General features: G+C 38.4%; 1 protein-coding gene across 1 annotated transcript in view; it reads right to left on the bottom strand.

Moving 5' to 3' along the window:
- Positions 1 to 21,139, bottom strand: part of LOC126162473 (ATP-binding cassette sub-family C member 12-like) — a 516,794-nt gene that overhangs the window by 13,548 nt on the left and 482,107 nt on the right. Inside the window, exon 28 of the mRNA XM_049919007.1 lies at positions 12,163 to 12,355. Coding sequence (XP_049774964.1) covers positions 12,163 to 12,355 — 193 coding nt within the window. The remainder of the gene's footprint in view (positions 1 to 12,162; positions 12,356 to 21,139) is intronic.

A 21,139-nucleotide genomic window follows, 5' to 3' on the forward strand; every position in this document is an offset into this window, starting at 1 on the left:
TTGCCAATAAGGCAGTTTTCATTAGATGTTATAAGCCTTCCATCAGCAGTAGTCTTCAAATGTATGCAGTATGGTGCACAACAAAACTTATTATATGTGTTTGTGGACCAATAAACAATTCTACAGAAACCAGAGTATTAGAAGGTTCTGTGTTATGTAGCACATTTTTCATTAATGTAAATTGTGTAACAGAGGCCATCCAATACAAGGGAGCAATGCTGAATAATTTGGGATTTATTTCTCTGCTCTATTATTACTAATCCTATATTGTCCAGCCTATTTAAGCCTGAAGGGCTAAGTCTATAGTTAAGTTTCATTCAAAATATAGCTCATTAAATTAAAAGAAACTTCTGTCTCCAATTCTGTGCATTTACTTCATCCATAATGTAAAGAGCAAAGCTATTGTGAAATTGGGTTGGCTTGAACACTGATGTGCTTTACTGCACATGATCCTATGGGTGGCAGGAAAACCTTGCCTTTCTCCATCCTTTAAACTGACTTGCCCAACCAGTTATTGGGGGGGGACATGTAGTTTAAAGTGGCCAACCATACAGTAAAACTTGGCATTTTTCCCATCCATAAATAATTTTCAGCAGAAAAAAAGTGACAATGAAAAATCCCAGGATAAGGGATTAAACCACGTCTTTCAATTTTTGGTCAGACACTTTATCACTCAGCTACAAAGCCATACCTTTCATCAGTCTGTTTTATTAATGCTCATGCTCCTGTATTCCTTTCTTTCTGCTTGCTCATTCATTCACATCTTATCTTCCCCATTATGCTATATTTTCCTCCTTCATTCAATCTTTGATATCCTAGTGCTGATCAACTTGTAATATTGTCTTATCTTTTCAGTTGCTTTTGTTTGTGGAAATTGAGTAGTCCCATAGAGCAGCTGCAAACCTGTAGTTATCAATCACAATTCTGTAGAATTTCAGTCTTCCTCAAACACTTTATACCCAGTTTAATAATGCTGGATTCATCAAAGACAGACTTCTTCATTTTCATTTCTACTATGTATTTTCATTCATGATTACTTCCCAGAAATTCTTAATCTTTAACCAGTGTTCATTTTTCTTCGCTAGATCACTCTTCAATGAGATAAACCTCCAAACCACAGAAACAGCCACTTAACATCTCTCCATTGAAATCAACCTCAAAAATACAGAAAGAGCCAGTTTCCATTAATGGCCAGTTTAAGTCCCAAGTGACACAAGTCATCACTTGAGTTACCAAGTTGAGAAGGGTGCCGGAGGTGCCACAACTGTAAGATTTCTATACAAGGCATATCACAGTTAGCTGCAGCCGCTTGAGATGCCAAGCTGAGAGGGGCACCAGGAGAACCAAAGAGGAAGATTTGTGTACAATGTGTATTGAAATTAGGAATGAAACCAGGTGCAGTCCAAGTGCATGAGGCGAAAGGGGGGGAGGGGAAGGGTACCACATATAAGTCACTTGTGTGAAAAAATGTTCTCGAATTGGCCCTATTTCCATTCCTCAAAACAAATTCTGACCATGAGCATTCTCACTGTTGGTCAAGGCTCTGCCGCTATTGTTAGGAACAGCAAATGATCTGACAGAGACCTTTGCTAGTCTTCGGACTCACCCATCTTCCAACTCTGTTGCAGTAACCAGGCTCCAGTAGTCCAGCACCACCTATAAGAATTTCTCATATTCTTAAGCCACTCCAAAAATCTCTTTCCTGAGTCTTTCTCCTCTTTCTCTTTCATAATTCCCTGGACTCCAACTTTCTACGGGTTTCCAAAAATCTATAACCCCAACCATCCAGGATACCCAATTATAGATGATGTACTTTCTTCCCTTGTAGACCAACACCTTCTACTTATTACCTGCTGTCCATCCTATTGGAACAAAGAGACGAATCACCTTCCCCAAGCTCTTACACGATTCCTGCCCCTTTATCACCTGATGCTCTTCTTGTGATTGTTTCCTTTACCATCGCCTACACAAACTTTGCCAGCGCCATTGTCTTAATGCAACTGAGCACTTTGGTCATTTCATGAGATGTCTGTGGAATGTAAGTAATATGTTGCAGGACTCTTCTTGGAATATTTATTCTTAGAATTATAACAGTAAAATTGCCAGTAACACACGATAACTCTCTTGTACACCCTGTCACAGGAGTTGTATGATAAGCTCTGTGGCACTTTCATGCTTATAAAATGATCATATGTCAAAGCATGTTGCTCTCCTGTGGATCTTTTTCATGTTGCTATTCCACATAAAAAGCTCTTGACACACAGTCTTAAGTATTTTATATTTTTGCCTTTTTCTACTGAATAATTGCTAATAATGTAATAAAAAATATAAAACATGCTCCATAATTCTACAACAGACTGGCTTCAGCAATTAAGGCCCATAATAGCACACATTTATCTGATCCCCATTCTCGAAAATATATGTGCTTTTTTACAGTTACTTGGAACTCTTTGTCTTTCTGTTGTCTGCACAACCTGTTATAAAGAAAAGGGGAACAAGCAACACACCTTAACAATAGTGTGAAATTATTATAATGACTTCTTATAGTACACCCACTGAGAATTGTACAATACCTTATTAACAAAATAAACCTAATTCCTTCTGAAAACAAGAATGATTTTCATAAGTTACAAAAAATCATTACAAAACAAAGCAGTCTTCTCTCCTAAGTGTACATCTAAAAACAAAAATAGTGAAAATTGTTATCTCATGACGATGATTATCAGTCTTTAGTAGTGAGTATGTCCTCCCTGCACACGGATGAGTTCTTCCACTCTACAAGGCACACTCTGGATGAGACCATTAAGTTTACCTTGGGGTATGAAGTCCTACTCCTCAGTGGAAGCTTCAGTGAGGTCCTGAAGATTGTCTGGATTCAGTCACTGTGCAATGACCCTAGCAGGTCTAGTGTCTGGTCATAAAACAATCCTGGTCTCGTCAGCAAACATGGAATTACTCCATTCTGCAATGATCCAATATTGATGTGCAAGAGCCAGGGTCCTTCGATTGCATCAGTTTCATTGGTTCAATGCAAAATGTCTCATTGGTCTTCTGGAATGAAGACCATCTTGATGCAATCTTCTAAGCACTGTTGGGTCTGAGATAAGAATCCCTGTTGCTTGGAAGGAGTCATTTCCAATATGTCTGGCAGCTGATGATGAGCACATGATGGTGTTGTCATATGAGAACAATGACTGTGAGGTCTATCATTCACATTTCCATCTCTCTGTACTTTCTCCACACCTTAGACACATCAATGTGAGTGACATTAACTGATTGGCAATATCTTGCTGTGTATGATCTGCTGAAAGTAAAGCCACTAACCGGACTATGTTGTATGCCTCTATGTGGCATGTTACTGCAGTGCCAAACACAAACTGAGTGAAGCTGTTGTTGATAGTGGCCTGGTCGTAGTGTTTCTCCGCAGCAGTGACATGTTTACATGACTGGGAAATGCCCCAAAAACCAAGCCAATAGTAAACACAGTCCAGATTATAAAATTACCATTTTTCTATATAACTGAGTTGCTGTGTTTGGATATTTACCATGCCACAAGAACGAAAATTTATATGAGATTTAGAAAACTTATTATATCCCAGAGAACTGCTGAAGCTCGGATTTTTTCCAAGAGGCCTGTGTATCACTCATTTGATAGAATTTTTTTATGAGAATGTATTATAGGCCAGTTTAATTGAAAGAAGTTTCAATTTATGTTGGAAAGAATAGCATCTTCTCTCTCAGAAAATAGTAGGAAAGATTAAAAGAAGGTGTTAGATTATGGAGCTGCTGTACCATGCAACAAAGGAAGCTGCAAAAAGAGTTACTCTTTTGGGCCATGCTACCTTCTATTACTGCCTTCTTCAACATACTGTTGTTGAGTGGACTCTGAGGTTTAGCCCAACTATTGTGGGCAATGACATTCCCCTCACTTTACATCACTAAGTTATACTACTGGGTATAGTGTAGGCTCTACATCCTACATGATTTTCCAAAGTGTGAATTGTTTGCTGTGCACACTATAAGAAGACTGTCATTGAGGTTGTTGCTGGGACTACTTGAACTGATAGAATTTAAATCATGGTGATGTGTATTAACTATTTCTGATCATTGCTAATGCGAACTAACAAACAACACTAGTGCATCTACATCTACAAGAACAGAAGTGCTACACTGGGTTAATGGCTGATGAAATGTTATGTGTAAATGAATTTGAAATCAACTTATTTTGTGATATATTAGACCCAGTAATCTCACTGTTGCCTACTGTCTGAAACTGCTACCAAGCAGAAATGAGTCAGCTCTATTTACAAGCAATCAGTTTAATTGATGCAGTTAATCTCACCTATCACCTCGCTGAGAGTCTTCTTAGAGTGTGCATATACTATTGTTGGACTGAAATGGCACACGAATTACTGGTTCAAACCTACTTACTGACGTTTAAAGAGGATTAACAAAGGTAGAATTTCTTACAGCCACGTCAGACAGCATTATGAGACCTACCACAGGGCCATGGAGCTTGGCCTTTATAAGTGACTCACAAAGCACAAAGAAACTAATGATGCCCTTGAAAAAAAAAAAAAAAAAAAAAATATATATATATATATATATATATATATATATATATATATATATATCTAAAAACAAAGATGATGTGACTTACCAAATGAAAGTGCTGGCAGGTCGACAGACATATATATATATATATATATATACAGAAAACTGCAATAAACAATTAACTGCAAGTTACAAATGACAGATTTTTCTGAAAAGGTAGAGAAATAAAGCTTATGTATAAAATTGATTGTGAATACTATGGAATATGAGAGAGATAAAAATGTGTGTATTAATGTTTTAGAAAACATCTTATCTTTCAGAAGATGACCCATTTCACACAAAGCATTTGATGTGATTGAAACAAGCACACCTGCTGCACAACATGACCAGATTCTTCAGGGACAGTTCAGTGATCTGCTATGAAAATTAAATAAACTTACATGCTAGGTCTGTATCCAAATATAATGAGAACAGAGAGTCGACAAAAAATGATGGGGCTCTGTTATCAATTCTGAAAAGGTTCACACATGTCTTTAGTTTAGGTCAGTGCAGAAATGAAGCTGCATGAAAAGAAAGTGCTTAATTTCCCATGAATATTACGACAACCAAAGATACATACGGTATGCAGCAATTGGTAAAGACATAGTATTTTGTTAACAGAATCTTCCATCGGTTCTTGATAGAACAACATTATAATAAATGAAAAGTACCAGTTTGCTTTTATTCTACAACATTACTTTTATTGTGTTAACCAGTATTTGGCTTACAAGGCCATCTTCAGACATTTACTGAGTATTGTCACCAAAGAAGTAACACACCTAGACTGAAGCCAAAACATACAGTAAGTAACATCTTTGACAGTGTGATGGAAATGCAATGAAGAAGTAAAAAATTGAACAGTAAATAAATAAAAATGAGGTAGACAGGAAAACCTTAAACACAGAATAGGAACAGCATGCCTACATACCAGTTTTTATTAATAAACAAAACTAATAAAATAAAATAAGATCAGTACTTGAGAAGGCTACATCAGGAGGTATAAAACATGGAGAGTGATACACAAACCAATTAAAAGAAGAAACAATTATCAATGTAACTACAGAATACATAAGGAACTTAAGCAATATCAGAAAGATAAACAGAAATAAATAAATGCAGGAAAATGGAGGCATTGGAGGGAACATACTGTAAATGTACTCTTTGATAGTGTGCTGGTGCTGCACTTTAACATTAACATTGTATTCAAAACTGTGGCTATGTAACAGTTTGCATTAAATAAATGAATCAAGTAAAATATAAACAATATTTGATGAGACAACTACAAGTGGTGTTAAACATGGACAGTAATGCAAATACCGGTTAAAAGAAAGCCTTAACAATCAGAACTAGTCTATATGGAATATATAGGCAACTTCAATAAAACAAAAGAACTTCATGAATACAGGAAAATGGGAATATATAGGAGCAGACAGTGTGGGAAGTAATGAACAACAGAGATGATTATATGAGGTTTAGGAGAGGGGAGGTGTTGAGCTTTGTCTGTCATTTAGGATTAGAGCTGGATTGTGAGCAAGATGTTTGTTAATTTCCAGGGCTTCCAGCAGGTTGAGTTTAAGGCCTTTGTTTGCTAAGTGAAGTACATAGGGCACTGGCTGGTAATTGTGACCCTTACTCAGTACATGCTCAGCAAATGCGGAGTCAGAATTCTGCAACCTCCAGCTGCGTTCATGTTCAGCCAGCCTAGTTGCTATGACATAGCTATTTATTTTCTGAGTATGTCAAGTGTGTGTTTTGCCCTCCATCCAAAACGAAAACAGTATTAGGATCAGTCAAGGATGACTTAGGGCTCCGGAAACCAGGAGTTTACAGCATCCCTTGCCAGTGCAGTGAAATGTGTATAGGCCAGACCATCCGGACGGTACAGGAGAGATGCAGTGAACATAAATGCCGCACAGACAATGCACAGCTGACCAAGTCCGCCATGGCAGGGCACTGCATTTCACATGGACAAGACATGAACTACAATGGCACAAAGGTGTTACAGCAATCGAACACCTTCTGGGACTGTATCCTCAAAGAGTCAGTGGAGATCTGGCTACATGATGAACTAATAAATAAAGACAGCGGTTTCCAGTTAAGTAAGGCCTGGGATCCAGCTTTGAGTATAATTAAACATGACAGTCTACATGGAAATCCACTCCTGTCAGGACGCCTGATGAATAAGAAGAAGAAGCATTGTTACCAAGATGGCAGAGTTCCACAAGTGGCCCTGGCTGCAGAAGGACTGTGGCCCAAGATCTGTCGCAAGGAGCTGTGCTTCCCCCAGCACCCAGTGCCGCCCTTGCCCACCACTGGCTGTGGACTGCTCGGAAGTGCCCAGACGGAGGCTGTGGGAGAGGGGTGGAGATTATATAAAGTCGGCATCCATCAGAGATCAATCAGACTCCCAGAATGCCTGAAGATGGCAAGAAGTTGGCTTGCCAAAATATCCCACTTTTTGGACAGCGCTACATGGCTGAATACCCAAGAAATTTTCAAGATTTCTGTATGCCGGGAAAACCTCAGATCACACAAATATGTTTGCCTCTGTTGCTAAGGCTGTATGGGAGGGAACATTTGATGTGGAAAGGATGGCAACTGTCAAAATGTGAGTGCTGTTGTTTTTTGGTAGGTTTAATGTGGATAGAAGTGTGTTGCTGCCCTTCAGTGAGGATGAGATCAACATCAAGGAAAGTGGTATGGGGTTCAGAATAGGACCATGTGAAATTTAACTGGGAGAAGGTAATTAGAGATTACAGGAATTTTGGCAGGTGAGCCTCACCATGTGGCCATATGGTAAAGATGTCATCGATGTATCTAAACCAATCCAGGGGCTGATAGCTTATGGACCCAGGAAAGCACCCTCCAAGTGACCCATGAAAAGGTTGGCAGAGGAAGGAGCCACTCTGGTTCCCATGGCTGTGCCCTTGATCTGTTTGTATGTCTGCCCCTCAAAGGTGAAGTAGTTGTTGGTAAATATAAAGTTGATTAAGGTGAGTAGAAAGTATGTCATAGATTTGGAATCAGGTGAGCACTGACTGAGGAAATGTTCAATAGCAGACAGACCATGTACATAGGGCATGTTGATATAGAGGGAGACAGCATCAATGGTGACAAGGAAGGTGTGTGGTGGGAGTGGGACAGGTGCAGATTTCTGATGATCTAGGAAATGGCTGGTATCTTTGATGTAGGAGAGGAATCTTTGTACTATGGGTGCAGGTGTTAATTAACTAAGGCAGATATATGTTCAGTGGGTGCTTTGAAGCTAGCAACTATAGGATGGCCAGGATGATTGGGTTTGTGGATCTTAAGAAGAAGGTAAAAGGTGGGGGTGCATGGTTTGGTTGGGGTGAGAAGTTCTACAGATTGAGGTGATAGTCCTTGTGAGAGGCGTGAGGTTTATGGAGTGACTGCAGATCACTTTGAATCACAGGGCTGGGATCTTGATGGCAGATGCTGTATGTAGACGTGTCAGACAGCTGGCATAGACCTTCACTAACACACTCCTTTCAGTCAAGTTCTACAGTGGTAGATCCTTTGTCTGCTGGGAGGATAATGATGGAGTCATCAGCTTTTAGGGAACACAGAGCCTGTAGTTCTGCAGAGGACAGATTAGGGTCATGTTGTAGGGACCTGAGGAAGGATTGTGAAGCAATGCTGGATGTGAGGAATTCTTTGAACGCTTGTAAGGGATGATTTTGAGGTAGTGGTGGTGGATCAAGTTGGATTCATGGTCTGAACTGTTCAAAGCAGGGTTCAGTGTCTGGTTTGCTGTTAGAAATGTTTTAGGATTGGGTTGCAAAGTGATATGTACAATCGATATTACGTATGAATTAGGTCCTTCACCAAAGCAGCACAATCACATGCAGGTTTAGGGCTGAAACTGAGACCTTTAGATAATACAGATTATTCAGGAGGGGAGAGTGCTTTGGATGAGAGGTTAATGGCACTGTACTATTGTGACTGGTTCTTGTGATTATGGATTATTCTTGGTCTGGGAGGTAGTGGTGAAGGCTGTGGGATATTAAGGAGGTTGGCCAAGTGTTGTTTGTAGGAGAGGAGTGGTGGTTGATGATGTGGCTGTTTAGGGACCTACAGGAGGACAGGAAGGGAAACACCACTGTTCAGGTAGTTTACGAGAAGGCGGGATAGCTTTCTGAGGTAAAGTGTGGCATGTTGCTGCAGTTTGAAGTTGTCATGATGGATGATACTATTCAAGAAAACATGAGGGGCAGATAACTGCAGGATTTTGTAGAAGGAGAGAAGTCTGATAAAGTGGAAACTGGCTGATGAAGCATATAGGTCAGAGATTAGCCAGGTAAGAGGAGAATATTGCTGTATTTGAAATCGTAAAAGAGCCTGGTGCAGGGTAGGGCTCCATCCAGAAACAGGGACTTTCAGTGGTAGTCCTTTTGGAGTAACTCAAAGGGACAAGTAGATTTCAAGAAACAGAATGTGGGACCTTAGTTTTGATACTGCAAAAGCATGCTTTCGAAAATGATGGATGTAATATGAGATGGGATGATGGCAAGAGAGGACAGTTTGGAGATTTAGAAATCATGGGAGTGGCAAAATAAATAAATAAATAAGCAGAAGGTGGAAAAGATAGAAAAACGGAAGAAAAGCAACAAAAAAAGTCAGAAAAAATTAGAAAAATTCGTAAGAAAATTGTTAATAAGAGGTAATGAGTGGGCAAAATGTATGATACGAAAAAAATGATTGGATAAGAGAAAGGGAAAAAGTTGATTGGGTAAGTCATGAAAACGGCCGAAATTTTAAAAACTGGGTAAACAGAAAGCGAAAGTCATAGGAGAAAATGTAAACTACTGTACTTAGCTTGGCAATTAAAGAGACATAAGAGACAGCAATAATAGTCGATCAGAGCGTTTTGCTGAAAAACAGATGTACAAAAACATGAAAGAATTATGTATAAACAAGTTAAGTGGATGTTGGGGAAGAAAATAGCTGTCACGCTTGCGAATAAATCGGCGAAAGATGATCGGGAGAAGGCCATGTAATGTAATGAACCATAAATTGTTATATGCAAATTGGTAAATAACAATGGAATTGTTATATACAAATAAAAATGGACCCATCTACGAGCACGAAAATCAGTACTAGAAAAGATGAAGGGGCAAAGTGTTGATTAATCTTGGTGATACAGATAAATAAACGAATGGATTAGCACATAAGGTAGAAAAGAGATGACAGTTTGAACAAGAGAGACAGCAACAAAGACTGACAAGAGGGTTACATAATAAGGAATGATGATCACATGGGCTAATTAACAATGAAAACAATTAACTATTGACAAAATTGGATAGATAATCTACTTACTAAGTAGTGGCAGAACACACGCATGAAAGACGGTTGCAGTTGGAAAGCTTTTGGAGCCAGTGGCTCCTTCTTCAGGCAAGGGTTGAAGGGGAAGGAAGAGGGTTGGAGGATAAAGACTGGAGAGGTCCAGAACAAGGGGTAGATTTTGGGGAAGCCACTCAGAACCGCATGTCAGGGGAGAAGTGCCATATGGGATGAGAAGGAAAGACTGGTTGTTGGGGACTGCATTGGATGAGATTTGAAAACTTGAGAGCTTCAAGGTGGAAGACAGGGTAGTATTAAGGCAGAGATTGCTGCTTAAACATCATGCATGAGTTAATAAGAGTGAAAAGTGAAAAGTGCAGAGCCACTGGCTCAGGAAGCTCGCCAATTACAACCGTCTTTTACATTTGTGTTCTGCCATTGCTTGGTGAGTAGATTCTTTATCTAGCCAATTAAATAATAGCAAACAGTTAATGCACTAGAAATAAATTTTGAACATAGGTGACAAGAGTTGTCACTGGGAGAGACAGAATTTGAAAGCAATGCAAACACAATAAAATGATTACTACAGAGTAACTTTGAGACAAACTGACATATGAGATTTGCAGCTGGAAGTCCAGGACCTAAATGTGGGGCATAGAGAAACACAATGTCAAACTTGTATGGTACAAGAACTTACAAATTTACTGTAGGAAAATATAAAAGTTTTGCAGATGAAAAGAACACTGGAACCAGAGTCACTGGTGACATGAATTTAAATTGAAAACATGACTAAATTTACATAAATAATTCTGTACCTTGAAGCTTCAAGTTGAAGTTCTTTCAATGCTACTTTAAAATCATTTCAGGTGACATTATATGACATATAGTCAGAAAAAGAGATAGAGAAGCCAGTTTTTTGATAAGCTATGTAAAGATGAAGATGGCTATTTGAGCATGTTGTAATGGGTAGGTTTCATGGATTTCTAAGAAATCTGAAAGAGTTTTCAAAGCAAAGTATTGGTCCAGAGGCATTCAAAGAATGCTCTGATTACAGGTATTAGGTAAGAGGTGGGGTTAGTGGGATAGGACAAGAGTTGGAGAGTCCTATGTTCTTTCTTTGAGTGCCACCTAAACCATGCAAAGCACCTGGAAGAGAAAGTTAAGTAAAGTGACTTTGCCAGAATTATGATTGGTCAACTATCAATGAAGGTCAAGGACAAACTCATCAGAAAAGACTGGAGTCAAGTTAGTAGTAAAGTGAAATATCTAGAGGAGTTATCTGAACTGGTAAGCTCAGACTCCTTACTGACAAGAAGGTGAAGAGAAGAAGAAGTTCAAGAAGGTACAAGTCACTGGAATTAGAAAATGTCACAAAAGTTAAACTTTAGACAGTTGGTAAGTAAATGGCACAATAGTTCCCTGTGAGTCAAAGGTGAGAGAAATAGAAATATAAACAGGAATGTGGGAGCTATATTTCATGCACAGGTAGAGACAAAATACTTAAGAAACATTGAGGAGTCAAAGAGAACAACATGTTCCTTAACAAACAAGACAAAAACAAGATTATTTAGTTTATGAACTGGGATTTACTTAGAAGAGAAGTCAATGGAGGAAGCTGAGAAAGGCTACACTCCAGTCCATGGGCAAAGGGTATGATTATGAATAAAGCAATCAATAGTGTAATCAATGGCGATAGCATTGTTGTAGTGGTATCACCACTTCTATTAATTATGAATCAATATAAAGCAAAATTTCCAATGTTTCCTGTAAGGTGAATGAAAGTAGTAGGTATTGCAGGTTATGAAGGTGTTGTACTAAAACAGAAATTTCTATGTCATTGGAATTTTGTAGGATTTGAATGAGTCAACTTGTCTTTAGTAGTATAGGGTTTGGATAAACCAGTTTTTTTAACTGATTGGATTAATCAGAATATAGCAGTAAACAATCTTAGAAAAAAACCATCATGATTCAAAATGGTTGGAAGGGAGGGGTTTCTTCCTTTTGGCAAGTCTATAAAAGACAGACATCAAGGAAGGCAGGACAAAGGTCAGTTACTTCACGCAAAACAGAAAAAGTTGGAGGCAATGCAACTGGTATCTGGTGTCTGTTAAATTGGTCCAAAAGGTTACTGAAATGTATGTAGAAGTACTATTATTGAGACCAAGACTAATAAAGGCATGAACGTGCAAACTTAAAATAACATTAATAATTAAATAACACTATCCTTTCTCTAACAATTATTCCATTGATATAATAATAAATGCTAACCTTGGGATTACTGAGAATTGCTCTTGCCAAATATAGTAACTGACATTCCCCTGTGGTGAATAAGTTGGTGCCCGTTTGCACTGCTGTTTCAGCCTGCTCAGGCAACTCCTCTACTTTTTCTCTCATCCCAACTGCTTCCAGTGCTTCATACATATTACAAATACTGCTGTCATTGTTGTCAATGAGATTTGATCTGTAAAAATAAAAACTGAATTAGTACATCAAAACTTTCTGAAATAAAATGCTTAACATGAAATTAATTAGACATTTACTCTATTCTCACACTTCACAGCAAACTGCATGAAATGGTGCATTTCTTAGGCAGTTGCTGAAGCTGCTCTCAGAAAATGACAGAAACTCACCAAAACTAAGGCTGGTTTGAATACCACAGCACATTACTATGTTCAGTCCAAAAGATCAGATCTAAAGGCTTTGTACTTGCAGTCTCAGTACTGACCACCGTGCCAGTAAGAACAGAATTGAACAGAATACATTATATTCAGATTTCTTGTTTTACATGTACTAAAATACATTACTGGAATATACTTATATGGATCTTTATCTAATTAAAGATAGGATTATGTTATTGGAAGGTATTCATGTGCCTCACTACATTAGTGAGGTACATTATGTCAGTCATTAACAACCAACAGGATACAACATCTGAGTACAAAAAACAACATTTCGTTTTAGCACCTGAAAAGGTTAACTGTATTCTGCACTATAGCATCATCATCATCATATGATATTCCAACAAAATAGGGAAATGGAAATACCACCACAGTTGTGGTATACAAATGGAGCACTGTCACAAGCTTGAAATCAGGCAAAAATATATATTGACTGGTATTATTTTTCAACAACATGCCTAGCACTGTGGTATTTACTTTTTGTAAGGAGTGTGAGTCCCTGTCTTGTTTGAATAAATCATGGAAAATAAGTTTGTAGGCTTTTATAACCAATTCTAATTTGAACAAAATCATTTAAGGTATTGGGCTGTATCACTATGAAATATTAAAGCGTCTAAAATGCCAATGTTTTTACTGACTTTGCACTGGTGGTCTCTTCAGGGTTGCTAACCACTAGCTGTTTGAACCAGATGCTTAATTTGCCATTAACATCTGAATTAATATTATCTCTACACAACTATGTTTTCTTGTTCATATATACTCACTTAGTTGTCAACTGGTTTAGTTTAATACCAAATGCACTATATACATCAATCTTTTTAACAGTTTCTTTGGTAAAATTGAGTTGTGATTCAGTGTGATAAAGGCTGTGAAATTTTCACCAAGTTAATATCTCAACATATTTTCCATAGCATTGCAGAAATTGTTGTGTAATAAAACATTTATGTATATCATCAATGAAGTGCTCCATGGAGTAAGTATTTGAATCCTACATTTGTCAGCATTGTTTCTGTTCTCCAAAAATTTGCATAACATCAACTTACTCAACTTTGATACTTTGCAAACATTCTTTCACATTCTGTATTGGTACCATCACTGTTTCTTCTTCTTAGCATCAATACATAAATAAATAAAATCAATTAATAGCAAGACACATTTGAAGACATTCTCTATGCTCACTGCTTGCACCAAATAATAGATTGAATTAATAGAAGGCTGTAACTTATCACATGACCATGACCAGAAACACAGAATATTTGGTCAAGTAATACATAATATTGTTATTCCTTCCTATAGATGTCCTTTATCAAGCCAATGCTGGGCCAGAACTACTACGGTACCGGACGTGAGTCGTGCTTCGGTAGCTCAGTTGGTAGAGCACTTGCCCGCGAAAGGCAAAGGTCCCGAGTTCGAGTCTCGGTCGGGCACACAGTTTTAATCTGCCAGGAAGTTTCATATCAGCGCACACTCCGCTGCAGAGTGAAAATCTCATTCTGGAAACATCCCCCAGGCTGTGGCTAAGCCATGTCTCCGCAATATCCTTTCTTTCAGGAGTGCTAGTTCTGCATGTTTCGCAGGAGAGCTTCTGTAAAGTTTGGAAGGTAGGAGACGAGGTACTGGCAGAAGTAAAGCTGTGAGTACCGGACGTGAGTCGTGCTTCGGTAGCTCAGTTGGTAGAGCACTTGCCCGCGAAAGGCAAAGGTCCCGAGTTCGAGTCTCGGTCGGGCACACAGTTTTAATCTGCCAGGAAGTTTCATATCAGCGCACACTCCGCTGCAGAGTGAAAATCTCATTCTGGAAACATCCCCCAGGCTGTGGCTAAGCCATGTCTCCGCAATATCCTTTCTTTCAGGAGTGCTAGTTCTGCATGTTTCGCAGGAGAGCTTCTGTAAAGTTTGGAAGGTAGGAGACGAGGTACTGGCAGAAGTAAAGCTGTGAGTACCGGACGTGAGTCGTGCTTCGGTAGCTCAGTTGGTAGAGCACTTGCCCGCGAAAGGCAAAGGTCCCGAGTTCGAGTCTCGGTCGGGCACACAGTTTTAATCTGCCAGGAAGTTTCATATCAGCGCACACTCCACTGCAGAGTGAAAATCTCATTCTGGACTACGGTACTTTTTCTATTTTGTGGAGAACAAGCCATACTCATATACAGGCTATTATTATGATGGGATTGGTTTCCCAAAGACATTTTAATACTACAGTTACAGAGGGACTTTAATTTTAACATGCACTCCAAACAAGATTGGAACTTGACATTTTTTACAAATCAAAATCATTGTCAGAGGTGAAAGAAGCAATAAGTTACAGAAAAATCCAAGAGGGGGACTATACTTGTCATTTCCAAAATTTTTCTAGTTTGCTTTATAGCTCTCTAGCTGAGGATCCAGAGTTGAAAGGTATGTATTTAATCAAATCTTCTATTAAGCCTTTCTGCTCTTTCCCCTCTCTCTGTCTATCTCCTTCTTCACCCCCACTTTAACCATGTCCTCCTGCCCCTCTTTCTGTCTATCTACTCCTCCCACTCTCTCTGTCCACCTACTCCTCTTCCTTCTGTCCATCTCCTCCTCCCTCCTCTAATTCCACATCCTCCACCTCCTCTCTGTCCATATCCTCCTTCCCCTCTCTGTCTCTCTCTTCTTCTCCCTGTTCATTTTCTCCTCCTTCCTCTTTCTGTCCATCTTCTCCTCTCTCTTCTCTCTGTCCATCTCTTCCTCTTGCCTTTCTCTGTTCATTTCATCCTACCCTCTCTCTGTTCATCTCCTCCTCCTCCCTCTCTCTGTCTCTGCCATCTCCTCCTCTTTCCTTTCTCTGTCCAGCTCTTCCTCTCCCCTCTCTCTGTCAGTTTCACCCTCTCCTCTGTCTGTCCATCTCCTCCTTGCCCCCTGTCTGTGGCCATCTCCTCCTTCCCTCTCTCTGTCTGTCCATATCCTCCTCCCCCCTTCTCTCTCCATGTCATCAACCCTATAGGAGGCTTGTGATTCTTAGCCCCACAGTATTTCTTTACAAATCGTAACTTATATATGTACCAAATTTGGTTGAAATCATTCCAGGGATTTAACATGAGTTTCTTGTCCATGGCTTTGCCCATGTACACACATGTCACATATAGTTCTCATATATTTAATGTATTTCACTCATATTTGTTTACATTTTTGTCTGTATCTCTAGCAAATGTTGCCCTGTGGTTTCATTTTCATGCAGCTCAATGTTTATGGTATCATAAGTCCTGAACTATAAGCTGTACAGTGATATAATTTTGCAGGTACATCCAGTGGTATGTCTGGCTATAGCCTGCGAAATGTGTTGCAAATAAAGTTACAAATAAAGAAGCAACAAATTAAAACGTCTTGGATGATTCACCAGTTTTTCATGCATCTCAGTATTTGACATCATATCTCCTAGACTATGTGTCATACATTGCTATATTTTTGTAAGTACATTCAGCAAATTTATGTTGATACTGTCTGCTAAATGTGTAGCAAACAGGGTCTGAAATATTGCTTTTTGAATAATTAATAGTATATGCCCCACATGTTTAGTTAATGCTAAAAGACCTTATGAATAAATTTTCTCTGTGTAAATAAATCTGTAAATTAATGAGAAACGGTCATAATTTAATATAAAAATTACTTTTTAATGTTCATACAAAGAATGTTCCAGAGAAATGTTTATATATTGAAACTTTATAAAAGACACTCTATAAAGCAAGTTAAAGGCAGTCACTGTAATTTATTTTGACTCTCTAAAAGCAAGATCTGTGCTCCTGCTCTCTCTCTCTCTCTTGCTTGTTACTTCTTGGTGTTCCATAAATGTTACTATTGATTAAATAATTATGTTAATTTAATGGTAACAGTTGTATTTGAATCAAGAAACCTACTTTCCTCTTCCGTTAATGCTGTATCTCAGTTTATTGTATTGCATTTTAGAACTTTTTCACGCTGCTGCAAAGGAGAGTTTCCGACAAATTTACTAGTGGCCACAGCCAAATACTACTAGTATTCAATTGGCATTTACTTTATCAAACTTCTATTTCAGCATTCCTGAAATCACTTTTACCAATCTTTTCTATCAGTATCCGGGCAGTGTAATTATGCAAACTGCATAATTTTGAGATCAGTCATGGACCTCTGAGCAATGCCATCAGTCAATGTTCTCATTGGTCTGATGGGAAACTGATGCTGGATGGTGGAATGCAAATCAGTTAATAAGCAAGTAATAATTTTTTGTGCACTGTTTTACCACTGCAGAAGCTTTTCCACCAACAGAATTGATTAAAAGTTTTATACATTTACTTACTAACTGTTTAACAATCAATAAATGTCTTTTAGGGGGTTAAATTTATTTCAATCAGGAATATTTAAAGCAGATATCAGAAATTAACTTTCAAGGTTAATATTAAATTCAATATTTCAAATTAATTTCCCTACCTCCAAAAAATCATAATACAATATTTTAATATTAGTAATATTGTAGGTCAGTATTAAAGAAGTAGTACACTGAAATATCATGCATGATTCAGTAGTTTTTCATGCATCTCAGAATTTAATGCCATATCTCCTGCACTGTGTATTGTACACGAATCAATTTCTCTATTACATTCAGTGGTATGTGTGAATACTGACTCCAAAATGTGTTGCAAATACAGTTAGTAATAAAGAAGTAATTAATTAAAACGTCATGCTTTATGCAGTAGTTATACTAAAAGAACAGCTAAAATGTAGTAAGCAATAAACTTTTTTCCTTTCATCATTTTGTGGGGGGGTCATCAATAACAAAAAGTGTTGTTAAGGTTGTGTAAAGGGTGTTGCAAGTCTCTAACTGCTCTCATTCTCAAATACTCGATGACTAAAATCTGGGTAGTTGTGCATCATGGGCTACTCTGCTTTTCCACCCCCACATCCACTCCTTTGATATGTAGATGGTTTACCCCTACAAAAATGATTTCCAGACAGTAGGTGATGTGTGTACCAAGTTTGGTTAAAATCGGTCCTGTGTTTTAGGAGGAGATGTGGGCTGTACATACATATATATGCAGATCCATTTTATAATATGTATGTATTTGCTTGGTATGTATTCCAAGGAGTTTATTGAAATAAGTATCACCAAGAAATTTATATCACAAAGGGGAATAGTTGTCTGCACCTGCAATAACCAACACAGAGGATTGCACTTCAGTCTTTTGTGCTAACCATATGCATCTTCAGTACTCCTATCCAGTGACATATTAGGCAGAAGATGAAATGTTATTCAGTCAGCATCACATAATTCCCTGTGTGTAATTCTGGAGACTTTTTCTGTTTTGCAGTACAGAACTCTTTGCATATAATGATGGACTGATGCTCAGTATGGTTCTCAGCAAGGAAAATGTACTGTAAATGCCATAAGAGTTTACTAGAGAATATGCCCCAGTTTTGATACAGACAAAAAGTCAAAGGGATATTCTATTACCTGTCAAAAGCATGTGATTCAGTGAACCACTCCTTACTTCTCCACAACTTACATACATATGGAATCAGGGAAAAAGCTTTACAGTGGTTCGATGCACACTTAACAGACAGGCACTGATGGATAATTATCATATCAAATGCAAACAGTTCCGCTTCTAAGGGGAAAACAGTTCTGCAAGGAGTACCACAGGGTTCAATATTGGGGTCCTATCTGTTCCTGTTGTATGTAAATGATCTAGCAGTTATTATAGATGTTCATGTATGTTATTCGCAGATGGCACACCATTTGTAGTTGAAAATGAGATGCCTGATAAATTTCAGTAAGTGATGAAAATGCTTAATAAAAGCTTGAATGCTGAACCTATGAGAATGGACTAAAACAGAATATCACTAAATCACAGATGATGACACTTGGAAGTAAATAACTAGACCAGATAGCTTGCAGTGATCAGATCACAGAAACAAACCATGTGAAGTTCTTAGCACTAAATCTTGACAAAAAATTAAATCAGAAGGTACATATAAGATACAAATAAAGTTAATGTCTGACAGTTGGTGCAACACTAACACCCCAAGTGGCAGAAAGCAGCCATAAAATAAAGGTTTGTTTTTAATTATTTCTCTTGTTAATTTGCTTAACAGTTATTATGCTTTGGCATTGGAAGCATTAGTAAATTATCAAGAGATATGAATGATCATGAAATACTTTTAAAAACAGCTGAATCTCCATGGTTCAGTAACATAAGCTACAACTTAAGCTACAACTATGTGTATAATTGCAGCTTACTCTACTGAAAACAAGAGAATATAAACACATACTGATATTTCATGCGTAAGACTATATTTCTTTTGTTGTCTGTTCTTATTATGATAGGCACTTTCCTTGACACATGAGAACTTTGTATGGAGCCTAACGTTTCACATAGTCTTACACTTCACTCTATTTTATAATATGTTAATATTTTTGTAAATGTATTACTTTTGGTTCAAAAGTGCATGTGATGAAGATTCTTGCCATTTATGGCTCAGATGCAGAAACAGTTGTGAAATTGATTTCTTCTGTGTTGGGAAACAGTTTTATTGCTTTTATTCTTTTATTATCACATCTGTGAGGCCTTTCCTTCACCTACAGTTGTGGTAGCCTATCTGCTACATTAAATAATGGAGGTAATGGATTCTATACATGTATCCTATGTTCCATATTCACTGATTTCACTGGAACTGTAGTGAAGAAAAATTTACATTTTTGAGTAGATATACAATGCCTTTCTGCAAAAGGTCAGGTCTTCTGCTATATACTAGCAATTTTTGTGTTCTTAAAGAACACAATATTCTCCAGAAATTGTAAATAAACTGTTGTGTAAAGTAGTGGTTCACACCTCTTAGTGTTGTTTGGAAACCTAAAAAACTGCAAGTATGGTATATTCTTGTTGCTGTTGCTGCAATTTATTGTTCTACAGATACTCCCATTGGTAAAAAGTGTTCTACAGGCCAATATAAACAATTGTGATCTGTTTATGCTTTCACAAGATCTTGCTGAACTCAATAGTGTAACTTCCTGGCTGCCTGACATGCTGCAGTTGCATTGGGTAACAAAAAAGAGATGGGGTGTCATGACTATTACAGTAGACTGTGCCCTTACCCTGTGTATTTTATCAATTACCATAAATATGGACATTCAGAAGATAGCCTATGCTTATTAGTTTGAACTGGTTATTAGTCATGTCATAATCTTTATATGGAGGGATTGGATGCACCACTTATAACTGTTTCTAAACATCAGAGTGATCAGAGTGTATGGTATTCATAATAAACTAAAAGACCTGATTGTATTCAAAAGGAGCTAAGTTTACTGGAAAGATTGCTCACAGATGACAACTTTTCAATTCATACAAGGGAATTTTTTCCTGTACAATAAATCAAATGATTTGAAAATTGTATACCATGGGATGAATATGAGGAGCAGTCTAATGAAAACCAAATACCTGCCACAATTGGACTGTGGAACAGTTCCATTCAAAAGTAATCACCACAAGAAGTAAGATATTTAGCCCACTGGAAGACAAGATGATCAGTTCCTGTTTCGTAGAGTGCAATCACCCACTAACAGCTGCACACCTACACTCACTCTTGCACTTCCTTGTCTGCCTCAAACTGGCACCCACTCATGACTTTCTTCAGTTCACCAAAGATGTGAAAATCACATAGTGAAAGACCTGGCCTGTACAGAGGATATTGTCATGTTTCCCATCCAAGTGACTGAAGTGTAGCCTTCATGAAGTTAGCAGTGTGAGGGTGAGCATTATTGTGCAACAGGATGATTCCATCTGACAACATTCCTACAGCCCCAGGGCAAATGACAAAGCCAAAAGTGAAGTCATCTCACATCTCCCCCACCAAAGAAATCCAAAGCCCTTCACACAAGTTCCCGTAAGGACATGATGATCACCAGCTGCAGGGGCCTTCTGCTTGTCAAGTTCTTTGAGCATGGAGCCACAATCAGTGTGTAGTGCTATTAAAATACTTTGCAGAAACTGCGACGAACCACAATGTCAAAACACCCAGGAATGCTGTTCAACAGAACCATCTTGTCACATGATAACACTCTCTTCCCACACACTACCAAACTGATGAAGGCTACTCTTCAGCAATTTGGTTGGGACACACTGCAATAGCGTCCATACAGCCCAGACCTTTTACTGTGTGATTTTTGGATCAGGAAGTGCCAGAGTGGCTGTGGTTGTGGATTTGTCAGTGTGTGGCTGCTTTCTTGGTTGGTTGGTTTTTTGGGGAAGGAGACCAGACAGCGTGGTCATCGGTCTCATCGGATTAGGGAAGGAAGTCGGCCGTGCCCTTTCAGAGGAACCATCCCAGCATTTGCCTGGAGTGATTTAGGGAAATCACGGAAAACCTAAATCAGGATGGCCGGACGCGGGATTGAACCGTCGTCCTTCCGAATGCGAGTCCAGTGTCTAACCACTGCGCCACCTCGCTCGGTCCGGCTGCTTTCTATGAAATAGGAATTGATCACCTCATCTCCCTGTGAGGCAAATGTCTTAACACATGTTAGAATTACTTTTGAATGGAACCATTACATGGTCCCATTTTGATGGGTGTTTACAT

The sequence above is a fragment of the Schistocerca cancellata genome, chromosome 2 (assembly GCF_023864275.1).
Source record: "Schistocerca cancellata isolate TAMUIC-IGC-003103 chromosome 2, iqSchCanc2.1, whole genome shotgun sequence".
In the NCBI taxonomy this organism is placed as follows: domain Eukaryota; kingdom Metazoa; phylum Arthropoda; class Insecta; order Orthoptera; family Acrididae; genus Schistocerca; species Schistocerca cancellata.